At 42.5% G+C, this 18,083-nt stretch overlaps 2 protein-coding genes across 4 annotated transcripts in view; one reads left to right on the top strand and one right to left on the bottom strand.

The window, feature by feature from the left end:
- Window positions 1-7,896, top strand: part of VDAC3 (voltage dependent anion channel 3) — a 12,334-nt gene extending 4,438 nt beyond the window's left edge. For both annotated transcript variants that reach the window (XM_008632759.2, XM_008632751.2), the window contains 6 exons: window positions 2,388-2,540; window positions 3,607-3,659; window positions 4,951-5,178; window positions 6,087-6,237; window positions 7,133-7,190; window positions 7,406-7,896. In XM_008632759.2, the coding sequence (XP_008630981.1) occupies window positions 2,388-2,540; window positions 3,607-3,659; window positions 4,951-5,178; window positions 6,087-6,237; window positions 7,133-7,190; window positions 7,406-7,497 (735 nt within the window). In that variant the 3' untranslated portion in view covers window positions 7,498-7,896. The remainder of the gene's footprint in view (window positions 1-2,387; window positions 2,541-3,606; window positions 3,660-4,950; window positions 5,179-6,086; window positions 6,238-7,132; window positions 7,191-7,405) is intronic.
- Window positions 7,897-7,960: 64 nt separating this feature from the next.
- Window positions 7,961-18,083, bottom strand: part of IKBKB (inhibitor of kappa light polypeptide gene enhancer in B-cells, kinase beta) — a 24,444-nt gene continuing 14,321 nt past the window's right edge. For both annotated transcript variants that reach the window (XM_017732250.1, XM_017732257.1), the window contains exons 3-21: window positions 17,562-17,679; window positions 16,752-16,821; window positions 16,259-16,347; window positions 15,713-15,802; window positions 15,245-15,369; window positions 14,807-14,914; window positions 14,365-14,494; window positions 13,707-13,901; window positions 13,341-13,455; window positions 12,848-12,971; window positions 12,443-12,594; window positions 12,268-12,329; window positions 11,710-11,819; window positions 11,401-11,450; window positions 10,745-10,844; window positions 10,412-10,559; window positions 10,081-10,208; window positions 9,256-9,346; window positions 7,961-8,713 (exon numbers count right to left, since the gene is read on the bottom strand). In XM_017732250.1, the coding sequence (XP_017587739.1) occupies window positions 8,645-8,713; window positions 9,256-9,346; window positions 10,081-10,208; window positions 10,412-10,559; window positions 10,745-10,844; window positions 11,401-11,450; window positions 11,710-11,819; window positions 12,268-12,329; window positions 12,443-12,594; window positions 12,848-12,971; window positions 13,341-13,455; window positions 13,707-13,901; window positions 14,365-14,494; window positions 14,807-14,914; window positions 15,245-15,369; window positions 15,713-15,802; window positions 16,259-16,347; window positions 16,752-16,821; window positions 17,562-17,679 (2,074 nt within the window). In that variant the 3' untranslated portion in view covers window positions 7,961-8,644. The remainder of the gene's footprint in view (window positions 8,714-9,255; window positions 9,347-10,080; window positions 10,209-10,411; window positions 10,560-10,744; window positions 10,845-11,400; window positions 11,451-11,709; window positions 11,820-12,267; window positions 12,330-12,442; window positions 12,595-12,847; window positions 12,972-13,340; window positions 13,456-13,706; window positions 13,902-14,364; window positions 14,495-14,806; window positions 14,915-15,244; window positions 15,370-15,712; window positions 15,803-16,258; window positions 16,348-16,751; window positions 16,822-17,561; window positions 17,680-18,083) is intronic.

Raw genomic sequence — 18,083 nt, 5'->3', positions numbered from 1 at the left:
GCCGGGCACCATCAGCTAGAAGGACAATGAGAAGCTAAGCTTAACTGCTGGTGCAGACTGGTGTGTGACATGGAGCCAGAAGGAGTTTGATTTTTCAGCTACAAAAAATTCATGAAATGATGGTTTGGTGAGATGTTCTGGTTTGCACAGATAAAGACTGATTGGCAGCAGACTTCTGACTCTGTGGCTTCTGCTTCCAGAAGCAGATTGAGTCCTTGATGCCTGACAGAATGCTTTGGCTTTTGATCATAGGACAATGCAGGGTGTTCTGTATCCTCTGGCTTTGAGACAAGTGATTACAATCCCTCCTTTGCTTGATCTGAGAAAGAAACCAAGCTTTTTTAGTCAGTTACCTGCTCTAAGATTAGAAGAAAGTTACTTCAGTTACTTACTGAGTTCTGACGCAGGTTTGAGTTGTCTTTACGCTGAATTTGTGGAACCTGACGTTAGAACACTGTGTAGCAATTATCTTAAAGGGTAATCTTAACACATCCTGGCTTCTGTCACGTTTTTGTTATCTGGCTAGATGTGTTGTTATAACTGCTGTGCTGTTGCAGGGGTGCTTTAGCTTAAGCAAGTCTGCCCCCCAGGCCAGCAGTGTCCCTCACGGCCCCAGCCTGTGTGTAAGGAATGTGACCTGGCTCCCTAGCACTTCACAGCCATTTAAAGACAGTCTTTGTATCCTTGTATGCGTTGCAAAGTCCAGAATTGTGAAAGTAATGTGCACAGCATCCAGGAATACAAACCTGGAATTAGAAGGATCTCAAAAGTCAGGGTTCCAAAGCTTGGATATGTTGGCAATGGATCCTGCCATTTCTTAAGTACTGTATCTTTCAATGTTGAAACTTCAAGAGAGACGTAACTTGGAAATGTAGTGACAGATTATTTGTTGTTCTTCAAGGAAAATATTTGGGAGATGAGGATAACAAATGAGAGCAGTTCTCAGATGCTTCTTAAAACCTAACTCATACACCTTGAGCTTACTCTTGCGGCAATATGCCTATTTGCTGCTTAATACTCAGCTGCGCATGAAGCACTGAGTAGACCCCTTGAGCTATTCCAGGAGAGACGTATATTGAGACTTCAAGTCCACTAAATAACGGGAAGCTCTGATGTGCGGAGGACTGGCCGAATAGCATGTTACAGAATACATGTCACACAAAATTCAAAGTGGTTGGTTCCATTACACGACTCAGTGAAGGACCAGCCTGACAGAGAGATGTCAGGGTGCTGTGGGGGTCACGTTACTTTCTGATACTGTAAAGGAGGAAAGGTCTACAATTTGAAGGTGCCTTATGAAGGGTGACTTAGCTTCTGAAGTGGAGTTACTGGCTGATGTAATGAAAGAGAAGTTGTTGGGGATGGTACTAAAGTCATCACCACAGTATATGAAGAGTCTAAATGACAGTAGCATAAATGGTAGGGGGAACCATAATGTTAGGGTGCAGTAGTCGGTGTGAAAAGCATCAGTTCTCCAAAAAACATTTTCACTGCTGAAACACGGGCAAAAAAATAATTACAATGAAGAAACACACAAAATGTTTGGAGAAATGTGAGAAAAAACTTTTTTTTTTTTCTTCTTTTTGCTATTCATCTAACAGTGTAACTTGAATGTAGGATTGCTTTTCCTAAGGGGGAGCGGATTTCCAGGACTGCAGCAGGTGCTTTTTCATCCACAGTTGGGACAGTACTAGTAAGATGATAAAGGGAATTAGAAGAGATTGTGAGGAAAAATCCAGGAATATATACAGCTTTGTATCCTAAGCAAGTATCTTTTTATATCTGGGTATGGATTCACTTGAGGGTACAGGAATGTTGAAATAACTGCTGCTTTGACAAAAAAAAAAAGAAGTCAGAAAAAGGATTTTTTGACAGATAAGCTAGGGGAAAAGTGTGGTAAAGTTAAGATTGGGGGGAGCAAGTAATCAAACTGCCATGACAAAAAGTAAATGAAGGTGTCATGTCTTTGTGTAATAGGGCTTTTTCCAACCTAGGCAAGTTCCAAGGCTCTATCAGTACACCTCAATAAAAGAAATATTCAGAACCGGGATGCCAGAAGGCGTAGCATTTTGTGACGCAAAAGAAATTATTTTAGGCGGGGATAGTGAAGAGGACAACGATGATTTTGAGGGTTCTGTCAAAAGGCCTAAGGGTGTGAGTGCTGGCACTTGACAAGTGGTAAAACTGAGTGTAATTAAATATAAAGGCTGCTGAAACTCATGACCCTGTGATTAGCTCAGTCGATCGGAGCATGGTGCTAATAACGCCACGGTCGCAGGTTCGATCTCCGTATGGGCCATTCACATAAGAATTGGACTCGATGATCTTTCTGGGTCCCTTCCAACTCAAGACTGTTTTGTGATTCTGTGATACTATGCTCTTGACAGGAATTCACTGCAACTGGTTCTTCCAACACGGACACAGGCAAGGCTTCAGGCAGTCTAGAGACCAAATATAAGGTCAAAGACTATGGACTTACATTCACCCAGAAGTGGAACACAGATAACACATTGGGAACAGAAGTTTCTGTGGAGGATCAGGTAAGACCAAATAGATACTTTGGAAATGTTCCTGCAACTGGTATGAGAAAGTGTTGAGTTGAACAGAAAACATTGGAGAATGAAAATTGCACAAAAGAATCTGGAGTACTAAAAGAAGCTATATATATTTGCAGAACACGCAGGCTGGGAGTGGGGGGTGCTGGCATTCTCAGAGCCGTGTGCTGCTAGGTAATGATTTGGGGGTACAGTTACTGCAGTTACAGGTGTGTGGAATTACCTAGCTGATTGAATGAACCTAACCATGTAGAACTGTCACTGCTGCAGTCATGCAGGGAAACCAAAGACAGGTCTCATAATTTTAAGTGCTTTAATGTATAAGGACTTAAGTTTGGCTGCCTTGAGATTGAATATATTTTGTAAGGTTGAAGAGAAAGATGAGTGTTTGCAGCTTGGCGCTCCTTACGCAAAGGACTGCTAGCATACAGCACTCTCAAAACACGGTTCTTTTGGACCTTAATAGGTTTATGCCTTTCACTGAATGCCTCAAGTACAAGGTAAAGATGCCAAAGATAGTAAAAATTCTGTAGTGCTGTCTGCCACGTATGGCCATTCATGTTTGTACTTTTACCCGTGCTTTGAAATGGAAAATGCTGTCTGAGCATAACAAAGGTGGGGGAAAATGAGACGGTTATACACTTTGGTTATACGCTCTGTCTTAACAGAGTATCTGTAGATTATGAGAGAAATTTTTGAGCTACTGTATGGATTGCTGGAACTATAAAGAATAAGCAAACGTGAACTGAGTAGTTTTCTTTCTGTCATTATTCTGTGAATAATTTCTTGTTTTCAGCACTAGATGTGTCATCTTCCTGTATGTAAAAGCATACCCACCAAGTCTGTGCTGTTAAAGGGCTTCGTTGTGGGAAGAAAAAGTTCTATTTTAATGCTTCATCATGCAGCATCTTCAGATTTTGTTGAAAATCATGAGGGAGACATTAGGGTTGTATTTTGCTTTCTCTTTAGACAGGAAGTAGAGTTCTAGTAGTGGAATACAACAAATTATGTTTCAACCGATTTTTGAGCAGATGTCTATTTTTCTTTGCAGTTGGCTGAAGGATTGAAGGTTGCTCTTGACAGTACATTTGTACCAAACACAGGGTAAATGTTTTCTATTGCCTTTATCTAAGGAATGCTAGAATTTCCCATAACTTCTAAAAATACTTACTCTGCTCATTGTGTAAATGCTCAGCATTTACTGGAGAAGATTCTGCAGTCACTGTAGAATCTTCTGCAGGCAGTGGATAATACTGAACTCAGAAGGACAAGGTCTGCTAGAAAGCATTCTTCAGCTTTTTGGCCAGTGGCAAATTTACTGTTTTGCAGTAGGTACTAGATCTCTAACTGTCCCCTTAAACAACTAGGTCTTCATGGTGTTGACAGTCCTAATGCTGTCAACTCAGTAAACCAATTTTTTTTTTTTGCTAATGCTTTTGGCCAGATGTCTGTGCACAGTTCAATGAGGAGGTAGAATGGGCAGTGGAATAGCACTTAGCTGTCTTTCTCAATTCTCATGTGCTTAATTTCGGTAAGTAGTAGAGCAAAGGAGGGGTGTTTATGTCTGAATAACGCACAAAGCTTGTGCCTGCTTTGCAAATAATGACTGGTATTTATTTATTGTTGGGGAGAGCCTGTCAGAAGAATCTTGAGTTTGAAATACTGCTTGGATATGAGGAATTAGAAGCTAAGTCAAAAATGAGACCCCAGGCCTAGGTGTGAGTAACAGGCACACTTCTGTCTCTTGAGTGGAAGAGAAAGGAGGTTGGGGAGAGAATTAAAGAGGTGGTAAAGTTTTGTCATAGTTGTGTTTGAATTGGTAGCAAAATCAACAGAGACATGCATTGGAGAGAGGAAGAGGTATCACAAGAGGGACAGAGAAAGGCTGACTAAGTGGATGATGTCTGGAGGATGAAGAAATCCGTTTTCAGTAGAGCAGACTGGTACCCAGCAGCGAAGAAAGGAAAGCAAGCACTGCGCAAAGGAAGGAACAGTGGGGAGAACCAAACAGACAAAAAAATCATTGAAAGACAGGTGTTGCTGCAGGGTTATGGATGCTCATGAAAGAAACTGATGATGCCTTAACACATGATGCTTGCGGGGAAAAAAAATTGAAACCGGATGGGTTTTAAAGCATTACGGAGAAACGATTTTGGGTTTTTTTGCTTCTTGAGGATTGTAAGGAGTTTGAGGTGGTAGGGGGAAAAGTGGCACCATGTGAATATACGTAATACCATTATCCTTATTCCATGCCCTCTTCATCAGCAGTTAAGTTTTGAGTAGGAATTACAGTAGTTTCATTAACTGGCCGTAAAGGAATATATATCGGAATAAAACTACATACATTATATACTTGTATCCTACTGCAGATAAAACGGCTTGTTTCTCTCTGCAGGAAGAAGAGCGGAAAGTTGAAGACCTCCTACAAAAGAGATTATGTACATCTAGGCTGCAACATAGACATTGATCTCTCTGGACCAACCATTTATGGCTGGGCAGTGTTGGGCTATGAAGGCTGGCTTGCTGGCTACCAGATGGCTTTTGATACAGCCAAGTCTAAGCTTTCACAAAATAACTTTGCCTTGGGATATAAGGCAGGAGACTTCCAGCTGCACACTAACGTGTAGGTATTACCTGAGCCTAGAAATACATTATCAGAGGAGCAAAAACTGTAGGAGTAGTTAGCAGTAATGGCCTTAGGTCAAAGGTGGGTAAATGGAAGGGGATGCTGATTTGTTTCAAATTAATTTATATTCAGTGTTTTCATTTTCAGTACAACTAAAACAGGGGTAACTTCCCAAGTCTTGGCTGTCTTGATACCTTGTTTCAGAGTGATTTTGGGGTTTGTATATCTAAGATGGTGATGTAAAGCCACTTTATGTTAATTTGTAATTAAAAGCTGTGAGCTTTAACTTCTGTTATGGCACTAGGCAAAAGAGCCTTCAATTAAACTACTGTACCTTCTCCCTCTCTCCATCAGACAGAAGGTTTCTCCCCCCAGAAATGCCCAAGGTGAAGGAGAGAGGCATGTGTTGCCTTGTGTTTGTCTCCAGCTGTCATCACTGTGCAGCTCTAGTCTTGGCATTCAGATGCTTTGAAGATGGTGTATTTAAACAACTGTAATGCAACAACGTTATTTTCAGTCTTCTCATTCCCATAATTGAAGTCTCCTGTATTGTTACTGAAGTCTCCTTTATGTGTTACTGCACACTGGCTTACTTGAGACAAGCAACCAGGTTATCTGGGTGTGGGGTTTGTTGGTTTTGGTTTTTTTGTCAGAACCTCAAACTGTAGGTCTCTGGCCATTGCAAAGTCTTCTTCCATTCTGCAAGCAAAACATGTTTTGTGTAAAAAAGAATATAAGCAGGAGTCTGCCAGCTCCAGCTTCGAAGTAGTGAGCCTGCGTTCAGGGAAGTATTGGATCTCTTGGTTCATTTTAGGAGATAATGATCAAATGACTGTGGGGATGGGTTAATCTAAAGAGTTACTGAACAAGGCAAGGCTTGACATACTTGCATCTATTACCAACAGGAATGATGGCACTGAGTTTGGTGGGTCTATTTATCAGAAGGTTAATAACAAGGTTGAGACATCAGTCAATCTTGCATGGACTGCTGGCAGTAACAACACACGTTTTGGTATTGCTGGAAAGTACCAACTGGATGAGAAGACTTCCATTGTGGTAAGAATTTTGTTACAGAAATGAGTATTTCAAGCTCTCCTAAATACTGAAAATTTGTGTTATGAAGCAGTTGCTTTAACTAGTTACTGAGGAAGTACGGTAGATGGCAAACTGTGGCTTCTGTTGTGGTTCAGATTTAAACTTGGACCTCACACATCACACTTGTGAAATCATGGGGGGAAAAAAATCTAAAATACAATTTTGTCCGTAGGGAAATAGTCCAACTAGTGTGCTTGGAATAGTGTGCTAGTGTGCTGCAAAATGTATTTTAAAAGGTAATGAGAGGACGCAGTGTCCTTTTAATTCTTAAATCCATAACGTGAAACCATGTTATAGTTACAATGGTGGAAATTCAGCTGAGCTTACAGCCTTCTCCTAACAGTAAGTTAACCCTTGAATGTTAGCTGACGTGTGTGTGTTTTAATACTAAGAACTGAAGTAGTGAGCATTTATGTTTCAAAACAACAATTAGTTCCAGGACCATTGAACCAAAATTAAAGTTGAGAAATACTACTGTAAAGAGCTCAAAACTTAGTAATGCAAGAAGGGGATTGCATATCCATTTATTGCTCATTAGAAGAAAAAAGAAAATCACTCCTGAGTGATGTGAACAAGACAGGCTCTGAGGGACTGTAGTAAGTAGCTCTTTAAAGGATATAGAGACATAATAGAGGGGGCAGTGAAGAACAGTGTGGCATTTTGTGTAGGCAGAATTGGACCACCATTTGCTTAAACTGGAAACTCCTGAGAAAAGATTGGAACATGCTTCTAATTGAGGTTGGTCTACAAATAGCTGAAGAGCATTAATGCATAAGCCACCTTCTCAGGGCACTGGGACACTTCTGTATGAATACTTAAAAACAGAGTATAGATACTGTGATTTTTTTTCTTGTAGGCTAAAGTGAACAATGCCAGCCTCATTGGAATTGGTTACACTCATGCCCTGCGACCTGGTACGTAATTCTCACTGGTAGCAGCAAATAGTATTAAGAACAGAAGAGATGAACAAAGGAGCTAGAAGTCTTTATGCAGACTCAGAGGAGTAAAGGATGTGTATGTACACAAGTTCCTGCAGCAACTAAGCCACATTTAGTGAGGTCAAGTACCTGAGGGAGAGCACTGTACAGGGATCTCAGTGTATGATGGTTCTCATTACTTGCTTTTGTAGGTGTAAAGCTGACCCTCTCAGGCTTGATTGACGGCAAGAATTTCAGTGCTGGAGGTCACAAAATTGGTCTGGGATTTGAGCTGGAAGCTTAACACAGCTTTAAGTAAAACAACTGGTGGTGCTCTGGAAGATGAAGGAAAAGTGTACCCAGTGCATTTCAGCCTTAATACTACTCTGAAATTTGAAGAAGTGTGAACTTTCTACTCTTCCCAAGAATGACTTTAACCTGATGCTGAAGTCCAGAGAGTGCCAGCACAACAAAGAAAGACACTTGAAGGCGTGCATGGAAGTTGTGATGTTTGTGCCACATTTCAGTTTTCCTGTATTTTAAATCTGTTCCAAAAAAACCAGAAGAAAATCCAACCTCTCCCCATTATTGTATTGCATTTTGCATGTCCTATACTTCACAGCCTTTTATAAAAGGAGGTCTCTGTGCTGTAGTGGAAATTTGGGGTTGCAGCAGAATGAAATAAATTGGTCACAGAACGTAAGGTTGGCATGTCTTGACTCTCACCAAAGTTCCATCAAGCTGGTGGTTTTTTGGGTTTTTTTTTTCTTTTCATGAAACTTTAAGCATGGTTAATAGATAATCTGCAAATGCTTTGTTATGAGATACCTGTATGCTCAAGATACCTGTACCTTCTACTGTGGTTTCTAGGATAATATCCTTACACCTTTCATGTTTTAGAGATCTGCACAGTGAAAGCAGCTTTTTCCATTATAATGTTATCGAGGGCATCCAAAAAAGCAAACCAAAAATATACATGTTTTAGATAATTTCGTTCCCATATAGGAAACAAGTATTTGGTAAATACAACCATTACACTTAAAGAAAAAAAGTGCAAATCAGCAAAGTTAAGAAATTACGTTCACAGTTCATTAGGAAGGTGACATCTACCAGTGACTGGGTACACTTGTTGTCCATTGTTCATTAGAAAGCCTAAAATGCAGCGAAATAGCCACAGGGTGATGCCTAAGGGAAGATATATCAGGACAGAGAGTATCTGCTGTCTTAAGGCACAGTTAAGAACATTTTCCAAGCAGTTAGAACAGGCATTCCCTGCGGTATCTTTGTGAAAAAAAGTGTCTGAGAAGTGGATACTAAAAGCTAGGCCGTAAGTATCACAGAAGCAGTAGGTGACAGTAGAAGGAGGCGGTTGATACTCCCTTCTCAGAGGCAGCAGCTTTTCACAGTTGGCTTCCCAAAGTAGCATGGCTTCAGAGGCAACCAAAGTGATTTTACATCTGGGTTTGTTCTGGACTGTTTGTTTCTTCTACCTGAAGCTGCAGCCAGCTCCAGTCTAGAGCCTAAAGAATAAACGAAGTTCAACACTAGCTTACAGTTGAGCTTTCTCTAGAATAAAGGGGAAGCATGTTAAGAGTCTTAAAAAAAATTACTGTGAACAAGTTGGTCAATATCACTTCATGATGAGCCATGTGACTGCTGCCAAGGAAACCCTCAAGTTACTTGCATTCTCTAGTATTTTACACTCTTTTTAATATTCTGCATCATAAGCATCCCTGCCCACCGCTGTATTGCCACCCGATCATCCCAACTTTGCGTGCGGTTTTGCAGTATTTTTGTACGATGGCCAAGTGCTTTGCCCCATCCTTTACTGTTCAGTGCAACAAGTCCCCAGCACGTGGCTCCCAGTCTTGGCAAGCAGAATCAGTCAGTCAGCAGATTATGGGGGAGCAGGTGCTTCCTATCTCTGCAACTCCTACTCTCCCCTTGTCCAAGAGTAAATTGCAGATTTCAATCAGCTGTGTTAGTGGTGGCAAAGTTACACAAGCAGAACTCTGAAGCCATGCACTTCCCCAGTCTATTTATAGAAGAATGAATACATTACCAAGAAACTCTGCTCTTGATCCTTCATTGTGTCATGCATCACGTTTTCCAGTTGGCTACAAAGTTTCCGGGACTCCAGCAGTAGCTCCTCACTGAAAGGGACAATTATTACACTATGATTTTCTATGGCAGTTTAAAGAGATGCTGCCTCTCTCATTAAGAAATATTTCTGGCAGATATGCTGCAGAACACTGAAGTCAGTCAGGTCATAGGCTTGTAATTCATGCTGCAACTTGAAAAGTTGGTGGCAGCCCCTGATTCACTGGACAGGGGAAAGGAAATGTATTCCAAGATGGGACTGGGTTCTTATTATGTGGAACCACTGTTGCTAGAGAAAAAGCTGAGAACAGCCTATAAACTTAAGGATGGGGCAACATGCAAATAAGCAAATCAAGGTCTCTCATTCCAAGTAGTGACCCAGTTCATTTAAGCAAGCCAGAACTACACATGCTTGGTTACAGCAGTCTCCTCAAAGATACAGCTCAGCTACGATGACCTTACATGGCAATGCTTCAGCAGTTCTTGTTGGCAGTGTACTTCCAAGGGAGCCCAACCATCTCAGATTAAAGGAAGAAAACCAAAAAACTATCTTTATTATTGAGGCAGGGGGAAGTGAAGCTATACATGATTCTCCATTTTTCATAAGGAAGATCTGCAAGCCCCACCCAGGAAGTCTAACTACTAAGTAAACCAAGACTACTGACAATGCAAGCTGAATGCAAAGTGTAAAATATGAGAAAGCCTGTGTGCTGTTATTTCATAAAGCAGGAAGCCCAGCTTTGTAGTGCTGGCGGTAGCAGCTGAAGAACTCCAGACTTTGCCTCACCTTTTTCTTACAGAGTTGGATAAATTGTATGTTCCAGAAGGGACCTGCAGCAGCAGCTGACCCGAGCTACCAAGACGTGATGGGTTCATGCTCTCTGGACTGCCAGTAACAGGACCACGTACTTTACTCTGAAGAAAACACAGAATATTCAGAGTGCAATTATTTCCACTAGTTTTCAGCAGCCAGGAATACGAGACAACCTGGAACTTGGCTTTAATACTAATTCAAAATAAAGAAAAGGATCATAGGGCATATTTGATTTACTATTATTTCAGGAACCTGTGCTACAAACCATATTTTCAGGTTAAAGTGGAGTTTTTATTTTACTTACACAAGCAATTTTTAGCAAGTTCCACAGTTCTTTCTGTCGTTTCTCCTGAAGCCTAACAACTGTTTCCTCATCTTCACTCATCAGATTCATCACTTTCTCCACTCTGGGGAACAATTCCAATGCCTTCTGTTTGCAAACTACAGTTTTACTACAAAAAAAGTAAAAAGTAATCAGATCACACATGGGCCACTGCAGTAGGAGAACATTTCTGAAGTTACTTATTTCCTGTAATACGGCAAGATCTCCTTAGCTGTATGCATTGAGTTTTAAACCTTCTCTTGCTGGAAGAGAAAATGCCTCCTCTCAACTCCGAATAAAATCTACAAAGCTCACCTGAGCTGAGCATAAATGACTCGAACTTTTTTTTCAAAGGTCTGGATTGCCTGTAGGAGTAGTCGTACTATTTCCTGGCTGTCACCGCTTGTCCTCTGATCTGAAATGAGAGTCAGCATTACACAGAAAGGTAAGTTTACAGGACAGAGTGAAAAGAGTCTTAGTGGCTTGTTTCCACTGCTGCTTCAATCCTGTAACATCCAAAGTTCAGGATATGCAAGTTTGAGTGGGATGAATTACACTGAATTTTAGCCACCTTCTTCAAAATTTAAAGAACTTGAAAAGGTAAGTTGGGACTGTATCAAAGGAACAACCATGTCTTTTATCCTTCCTACACAGAAGCAGCAGCATATGCTTGTAGCAACAGCCTGCTCTGAGAAGAGCTCCAGAGGTGTTTCGAGAACAGCTTACAAAGCACCAAGAAAGGAAGGCTGGCCTAGTGTGAAACTGACTCCCCGACTCCCCTCTCCAAAAAAAAGGCAAGTCCAGGAGAGTCCGTGTGCTGCTAGTGTCTGGGCAGGCCTAGAAGGCAGATAGTTTTCTCAATACTACAAAAGACTAGTAGTATTCTGGACTGTTTGTTTGCAGATGTTACTACATCTTCAAAGTTACTATCCACACAAAGCAAGCTGACCCTGAGCTAAAGTGTCTTTTACCTCTTGGCTTCTCTCTCAGTCTTCGGTACAGCTCTCTGGCTTGTTCTTCTCTAGAAGAAAAAGGCAGGAAAAAACAAAGGATTTCCAAAGAACCAAAATTAAGGACAAATAGTTTGAGAACTCAAATCTTTTCTACACCTGTCTGCCATTTCAGACCAATGACAGATGAGTCAAAAACCATCTTTTAGTGTTAAAGTCCTCCCAGTCCCCCATAATTTGGGTGGAAGAAATGGCCCTTTCATTGTCTTGTAGTGAGTAAGCTTAGCTAGAAACACTCCTGCATCTGAAGCTCAAGGTAGTTCAACTCACAAATCCTCCAGTGTTCCTCCTTGTTTACGACCTAGTGGGCTTCTCTGTAGGTCCACGATGTCTGTCTGCAGGGCCATCATCCTCTTCACTAACTGGTCCACATCATCCTCCTGAAAGCAGGGTAAAACATAAGCCATAGAACAGTCTCGTACTTAGAGACACTACCACTCACATTGGTTCTTCCTTTCTCATTCACATTTCTAAACACACCAGCAAGATGTAAACAGCAGCCTCGGCCAAAGACAAATGAGAATACAAGTCATTTCAATTCAAGGAAATTAGGTTGGTGCTCTTGGATAAAACCACTTCCAAGACATTTTTGGGGTTTCCCCAAGATCTCCCTTTTTCCCCTGAGCCCTGCAACAGAGTGAGCTTCATGTAGTACTAGTAATGGACAAAAATGGTGCCATGCAAACCAAGGCAATGTGAAATATGGAATCAGTCCAGACACAAGGAGTTTCCATTTAAGGCAGGGGCAATGAAGAAAAAGGGTGGGGGGGAGATAATAGAAACAAGCCTCTTTTTCTTTATGATAAGCAGTTGCATTTAGAAACATACCCTCCCACAAAGTTCCACTGCTTGCTCCATCTCTTTCCAGGCAAACAGCAGCTTCTCAGAAGCTACAGGAATCAAAGAACAGTGATTGGCTTTCTCAGGTTCACAGAGAAAGAGGTAGGTGTTTTTGTGAGGATAAGAGGCATGAAAAGACCTGTTTGCCAGATGCTATACTCACTAATTCCAAATTCAATCTGCTCTTTATACTTTTCCAGATCAATTTGGATGCTTGTTTTAAAGAAGTCCAGCTTTGCCTTCAGCTGCTGAGAAAGAGAGGCCATAGAATTCTTCATCTTCGAGAGGGTACTGTTGTAACGCAATAGATTCATCCTGCATGGACAAGAAGGTCCTATTAGCCTCTGAAACTAAAAATCCACCAGGCTTCCACTTACATCCAAAGCAGATACTTGAGATAGCAGCGAGGACAAATGCACTTGTGCCAAAAGGCTAACTCTCAGCTTTTCACTAATTGCTTACAGCTCCAATCATGGGCTTCCCCATTCCAACAGGGTCCCATTTCCATCTTCCCTTTCACCAGAGCACAAAGACAGAGATAAGTATTCAAGAGAAACTGCCACCGTACATGGCTGCTCGCTGCCCCTGCTGAAGCCGGTTACAGTCCTCTTTCAGCATCCGGATTGTGTGCCAGATCTGACCCCACACTTTCCGCAACTGGAAAAAGTGGAGATTCTTCTTTGGATCCTGAACTGAAAACAGAGGAGGCAAGGGAAAGGGAAATGTACAGTTCAGCATGAAGTGTGAAAGTAGTGTTATCACAAAACAGACCAACATTACTCCTTTGAGGGGCATGTTACCACCTGCAAAGCCTAGAGCTGGATAACCCCTGTGCAGTTTCCCCAGTATATCAAAACCAAACACTTCCTTTTTTCAGTTATTCTGATAAATTGAATGAATGACAGTCCATTTTACTGCTTCTTCAGTCCCAATATGCAAAAGCTCCCTCTAGTCTTTGCATGTGATGTGACCACAGAACACGGACACCCCTCTCAACACAGAGCCCACCAACCCCCCTCCCCGCACCACAACTTCATGTTCATGCCAGACAAAGTCCTTACGGATGCAGTCAACACTTTCTGGATGAGGACGCAAGGCCACCTGAGCTTCATAGGAAACTTTCCTGTTATCAAAGAGGAAGAGAAGGTCTGTGTCTGCAGCTGCAGTATCATTCACCTGCAGGAAAAAAAGACCCAACTAGGTTTTCTCAGGAAAAGCAAGCCTTGGTAACACCATAAACAGAACAGTCCTCCTCGGCCAAACACAGAACACCAAAGGCAATAGGGTGCCTATGCTGCAACAGCTGTTAGGTCTGTGTAGTTACCATGACAAAAGTATGCCACAACAGCAGGGAGTGCTGTGATCCCAAAGTGAGAGCAGTGCCTGCCGATTCACTCAAAAGCAAGAAAGGGAGTATCCAGACTCACCTTGCTATCAGCTGTGTGTTTCGTGACCAGCTTCTGAGAAAACAATTCAAGTCCTGCTTCCTGCAGTAGCTCCTGGTCCTGTTCTGGAATTCCCGTATCTGACTGAATCCTGGCCGTCACACTCTGCAGAGTCTCTTCCTCTGTCACAGGGTAAGTGTGCACAGTTCCCGTAACCATGTTCAAAACATGAAGCAACTACAAGAAGAGTAGCATGGCTTGAGAAAGGCTGAAGACACATTGGTCACGTTAGAGCAGAGATTTGAGGGACTGAGACAGTGCCCACCAATAAACTGTTCAAAGCACTTGGCAGACTCAAGAAGTCACTTTGCAGCTACTTCCTAACGTTACGGCAAAGTTCTTGCCCTCCATTAAGTGGAAGAGAGGCTACATGGCAATTAAACAGCTTCAGCTGTAGCATCCTCTATCAGAATATGGAACTAAGCATGCACAGAAGCTATTTACTACTCCCAACAAGCTCAGGGAGTATTTGTCCTCAAAGAAGCAAGAGTAAAGCACCTGTCACTAACTGTCAGAAGACAGTTCTATGAGTTTCTGCCTCATTCTTCCTCCTAAGTCTATGATTCAAGCCTCTCCTCTCATAGGCTACAGGCAACTGCTCTCTGGAAAACTTTCCAGGGTAATACAGACCATTGCTTACCTTCAAGTTCAAAATGTCATCCAAAGCTTTGAAACACCCATTGGGTCCGTACGTAGGATCTGTACCTCTCTGACGTGGGTGCCACATTAACATGAGTTGCAGCCATTTCTCCAGCCTCTCAGACAAAACACTTAGCAATAAAAACCAGAAGGAGGTCAGAAGAGGTCAAAGTGCATTTGCAGTAACCATATGGCCTGTTCTGTGTGGGAGGACTGACAAAACCCACCCCCCCTCCAACACTCCACCTCTCCCCATCACAAATGCAGCGTTTAGAAGGCAGAAACCAAGACTCACAACTGCACAAGTGTGACAAGCAACAAAAGTACTGCCTGTGTCAGGCACTCAATTTATTCACAGGTTAACACAGTAAGGCATATAATATAAACTTGGTCCTTTTGCAGAAGAATTGGTTTATCTCAGTACAGCAATTTCTAGTACTCACCTGTTTAGATTGTTTGGGCAGGGCAAACTGCTAGAAAACTTGACTTCTCCGGATAAGTCTTCTGAAACAACAATATCCAGCTCATCCTTCTGACGCACTTTTGTATGCCTAATGTAAGCAAGTACAATGGTGAAATAATTGCCTGCCTTTCCCAGCCTGCATGTTAGTAGGCTCTTAAAGCTACCCTTGACAGATAGAATACAGATACCACTTTGGTTTCTGTTATCTGCCCTGTAGGAGGCAGCCCTTATCCCATAGAGCAAGTATCAGGAATGCTGAACTTGCTCAGGTAGGTCAAACTCCTGCGAAGGGCGTCAGTTTCCATAAGAGCAAGGAACATAGGGGTATTATCCTCAGAATCAAGGGACCACACTTCTACTTCCTGTAAACAGGAAAGTCACATCATGCCCATTCATCACCAAGCCACGGCTCACTCACCATTGCACTGGCTGCCAGTTGGGTAGGAACGGTCGGAAGCCTGTAATGCACTCAAAGGCAAGTGTGCCAAAGCTCCAGTAATCCACTGTCACCGTATATTTCTGCTGTTCCAGCAGCTCTGGAGCCTGATACAGTATGCATACATGAGACAAAGCCACCCAGCTCTTAGCTTTCTCTGTCCCTTAACATCTCATTAACATTTGTACAAATGATTAAAGACATTACTGAACGCTGCCTCTCACGAGCTTTAAGACCCTCTCGGAGTGAGCAGCATAGGTTGCTGGCACTCCTGCTTACTTATAACAGGCATAGCTAGCAAAAAAAAACCCCAGTCACCTTTGCTAGCTTCAGCACCACAAATGCACCCCATACCACTCAAGTACTTAATCCCAGCCCAAAGCTTGATAATGGTTAATTCTATCCCACTAGAAAGCAGCAGCTGCTCTTCTAGCCAAACTCCTTCCTTACCAAGTACTGCAGAGTCCCAACAAAGGATGTGCATAGGCTACCCTGATCCAACTCCTTAGCATAACCAAGGTCAATGATTTTGTGTATTAACTGAAACACACAACAGAGAATAAGAACACTAGACTGAAGTCCTGTTAAAAGCACATCATACAGCAGAAAGAAAAGGTTCAGCTCTTCAAAGCTACGCAGGAAAGGTGCCAGCGGAGAGACAGAAGCAGAAATGGGAGGCTACTGTATATTCCTAAAACTGCAATGAATTTGAAGGTGTCGTGGCACACTTAGCTCCTTCCAATCTTTGGTCAACCAGTACAGTCTGGTTCTTTCCTTAATAGTTGAAAGTCAAAATGTCATGTGTTAACGGATGTGTAACACAATGTCTCATCTCAGCTGCACACAGAATACTATTCATCTGACACAGTGACCTGAGACAGGCGTTATCCTGGGCTGAGTGCTCTTGCGGAGGGACAATGCAACTGCATGAAGCACATGTGTGTTCCTCTTAAGCTTACTTGTCTGTGCAGGTAGAGACAAGTGGCTCCTGCTTACCCTTTGCTCTCCTTGCTGCAGCACAATGTTCTCTGGTTTCAAGTCTCTGTGGATGATCCTGTTCTCATGAAGGTATCTGAGAGCAGAAGCTGAGACGCAGAGAAAGCCAGTTGTAAAAGCATAATTAACGCTACCTAGCACGAGCTCAGTAAGGGTTCAGTTCTATCTAGTAATAAGCATGGCTTTTGCATCAAACCTTGTACAATCAAACATACAAGGAAACACTAAGTGCAAGAGGTAAAGTCAGCATCATAAAACTCTGGACATAAGCTGACTTCCCTCTCACATCCTTCCTGTGAACTGTAGTAATGCTGGCTAGCTTCCAGTAGGCAAGGACGTCCCCAGCCTACCAAGACTTTTGGTAGGTGATCAAGATCACAAAAGGTCAATCTAAAATGGAGTCACTAAGGTCATTGCTGCATACTCATAGTGTGGATTCAGGACTAAAAGGATTTCCATAGCTCAGACAACTGAAGGTACTGCTGCCACTTACCAATGTCAGATAACAAGATGAGAATAGCTTCTTCCCGCAAGCCACAGCAATTCTCCAGCTGGTTCAGGTACTGCAAGTAAGCAACACAGAATGTAGTCTTTCCCTCCTCTATCCTGAGTGAGGCTCACAGTCCCAAAAATTCTCAGGGACGCAAGAAGTTTCAGCAACAGCAATTAAATTCTCCAGGTGCACAAAACTCTATGGACTGTGACCTCCGGTAGCAGCAATTACAGCTTCGTGCCTTGGTTTAATTGCATGGGAGGATAAAGGAGCAGGTGAAAGAAGTCAGTGTCATCCCATTCTCATCCTTCTATTTGTTCCATCCTACTTTGCCATTTCCCCTGTGCCTGACAATATCAGCTCAAATCTGAGGTCTAAGGTCTGTGCTTTAGCTATGGGCAGATTATAGCAAAGGTTAGAAAAGCCTTAGGATTAGAACTATCATGTGTTATTTCTTCCTATGACAGACAGGAGTTAATCACTTTCAAGAAGGGTATAGCCTACAGATGCACCTACCCTACAACGGTCTTGGCCATACTCACGTACTGTTGCACATCCCTTCCACACGAAGGCTCATTATGTGCAAACTCCTCACAGTGTCACTTGCATCCAAAAAAATACAAAGAGTTTCACAAAGCACTTAAGTCTTCAAAAGCTGAACATAATATCAAGGACCAAGCCACCAACACCTGTTGATGCCATGACTAGAATCAGGAAGCATTGGGATATGAAAACAAAGGTTTTAAGGGAAAATTTCAGTAGAAAACCTAGGATCAGATAAGACCTTGGCCACCACCCCAGGGACCTCACCTTGCGGAGGTCTCCACCTTGGCAGTACTCCATGGCCAACAATGGCAAGTCATTTGGTGCGAGCTTCTGCATCCCTTCAGGGACATCCCGGGCAGCCACCACATTGGGATGGTTCAGCCTGCAGAAAAAAAATTAGGCAAGTACGCATGACGTTCTGCAACTGCTATGCAGTTTCACGTGCTCATGGTCATCCCTCAAAGTCCCACATGGTCACAAATCTTTTTAGAAACTGAACTAGTGAATTCTAAAGGTTTGCACCTTTCATGGATTTAGACTCATTCCAACTCCTGGCATTTCACGTGCAAGACAGTGTTTCTTCAACACACGTGCATGACAGATCTGTCTAGAAGGCACAGCAACAAGCCCTGCAAAGGAGTGCAAGGCAGTCTGTCGTCACCGTCCAGAAAAGACCCAAACTGCAATCAGACCACTACATCCTAAAATGTCAACCCAACACCCCAAGGGACTGTCCCAGCACAGCCGTTAAGGCAGGCAAAGGAGCGGCTAAGGAGGAGGGGTGTT

Source organism: Corvus brachyrhynchos, unplaced genomic scaffold (assembly GCF_000691975.1).
Source record: "Corvus brachyrhynchos isolate BGI_N302 unplaced genomic scaffold, ASM69197v1 scaffold150, whole genome shotgun sequence".
In the NCBI taxonomy this organism is placed as follows: Eukaryota; Metazoa; Chordata; class Aves; order Passeriformes; family Corvidae; genus Corvus; species Corvus brachyrhynchos.
Note: the sequence above shows the minus strand (reverse complement) of the source record. Positions and strands in the feature narration are given on the sequence as shown.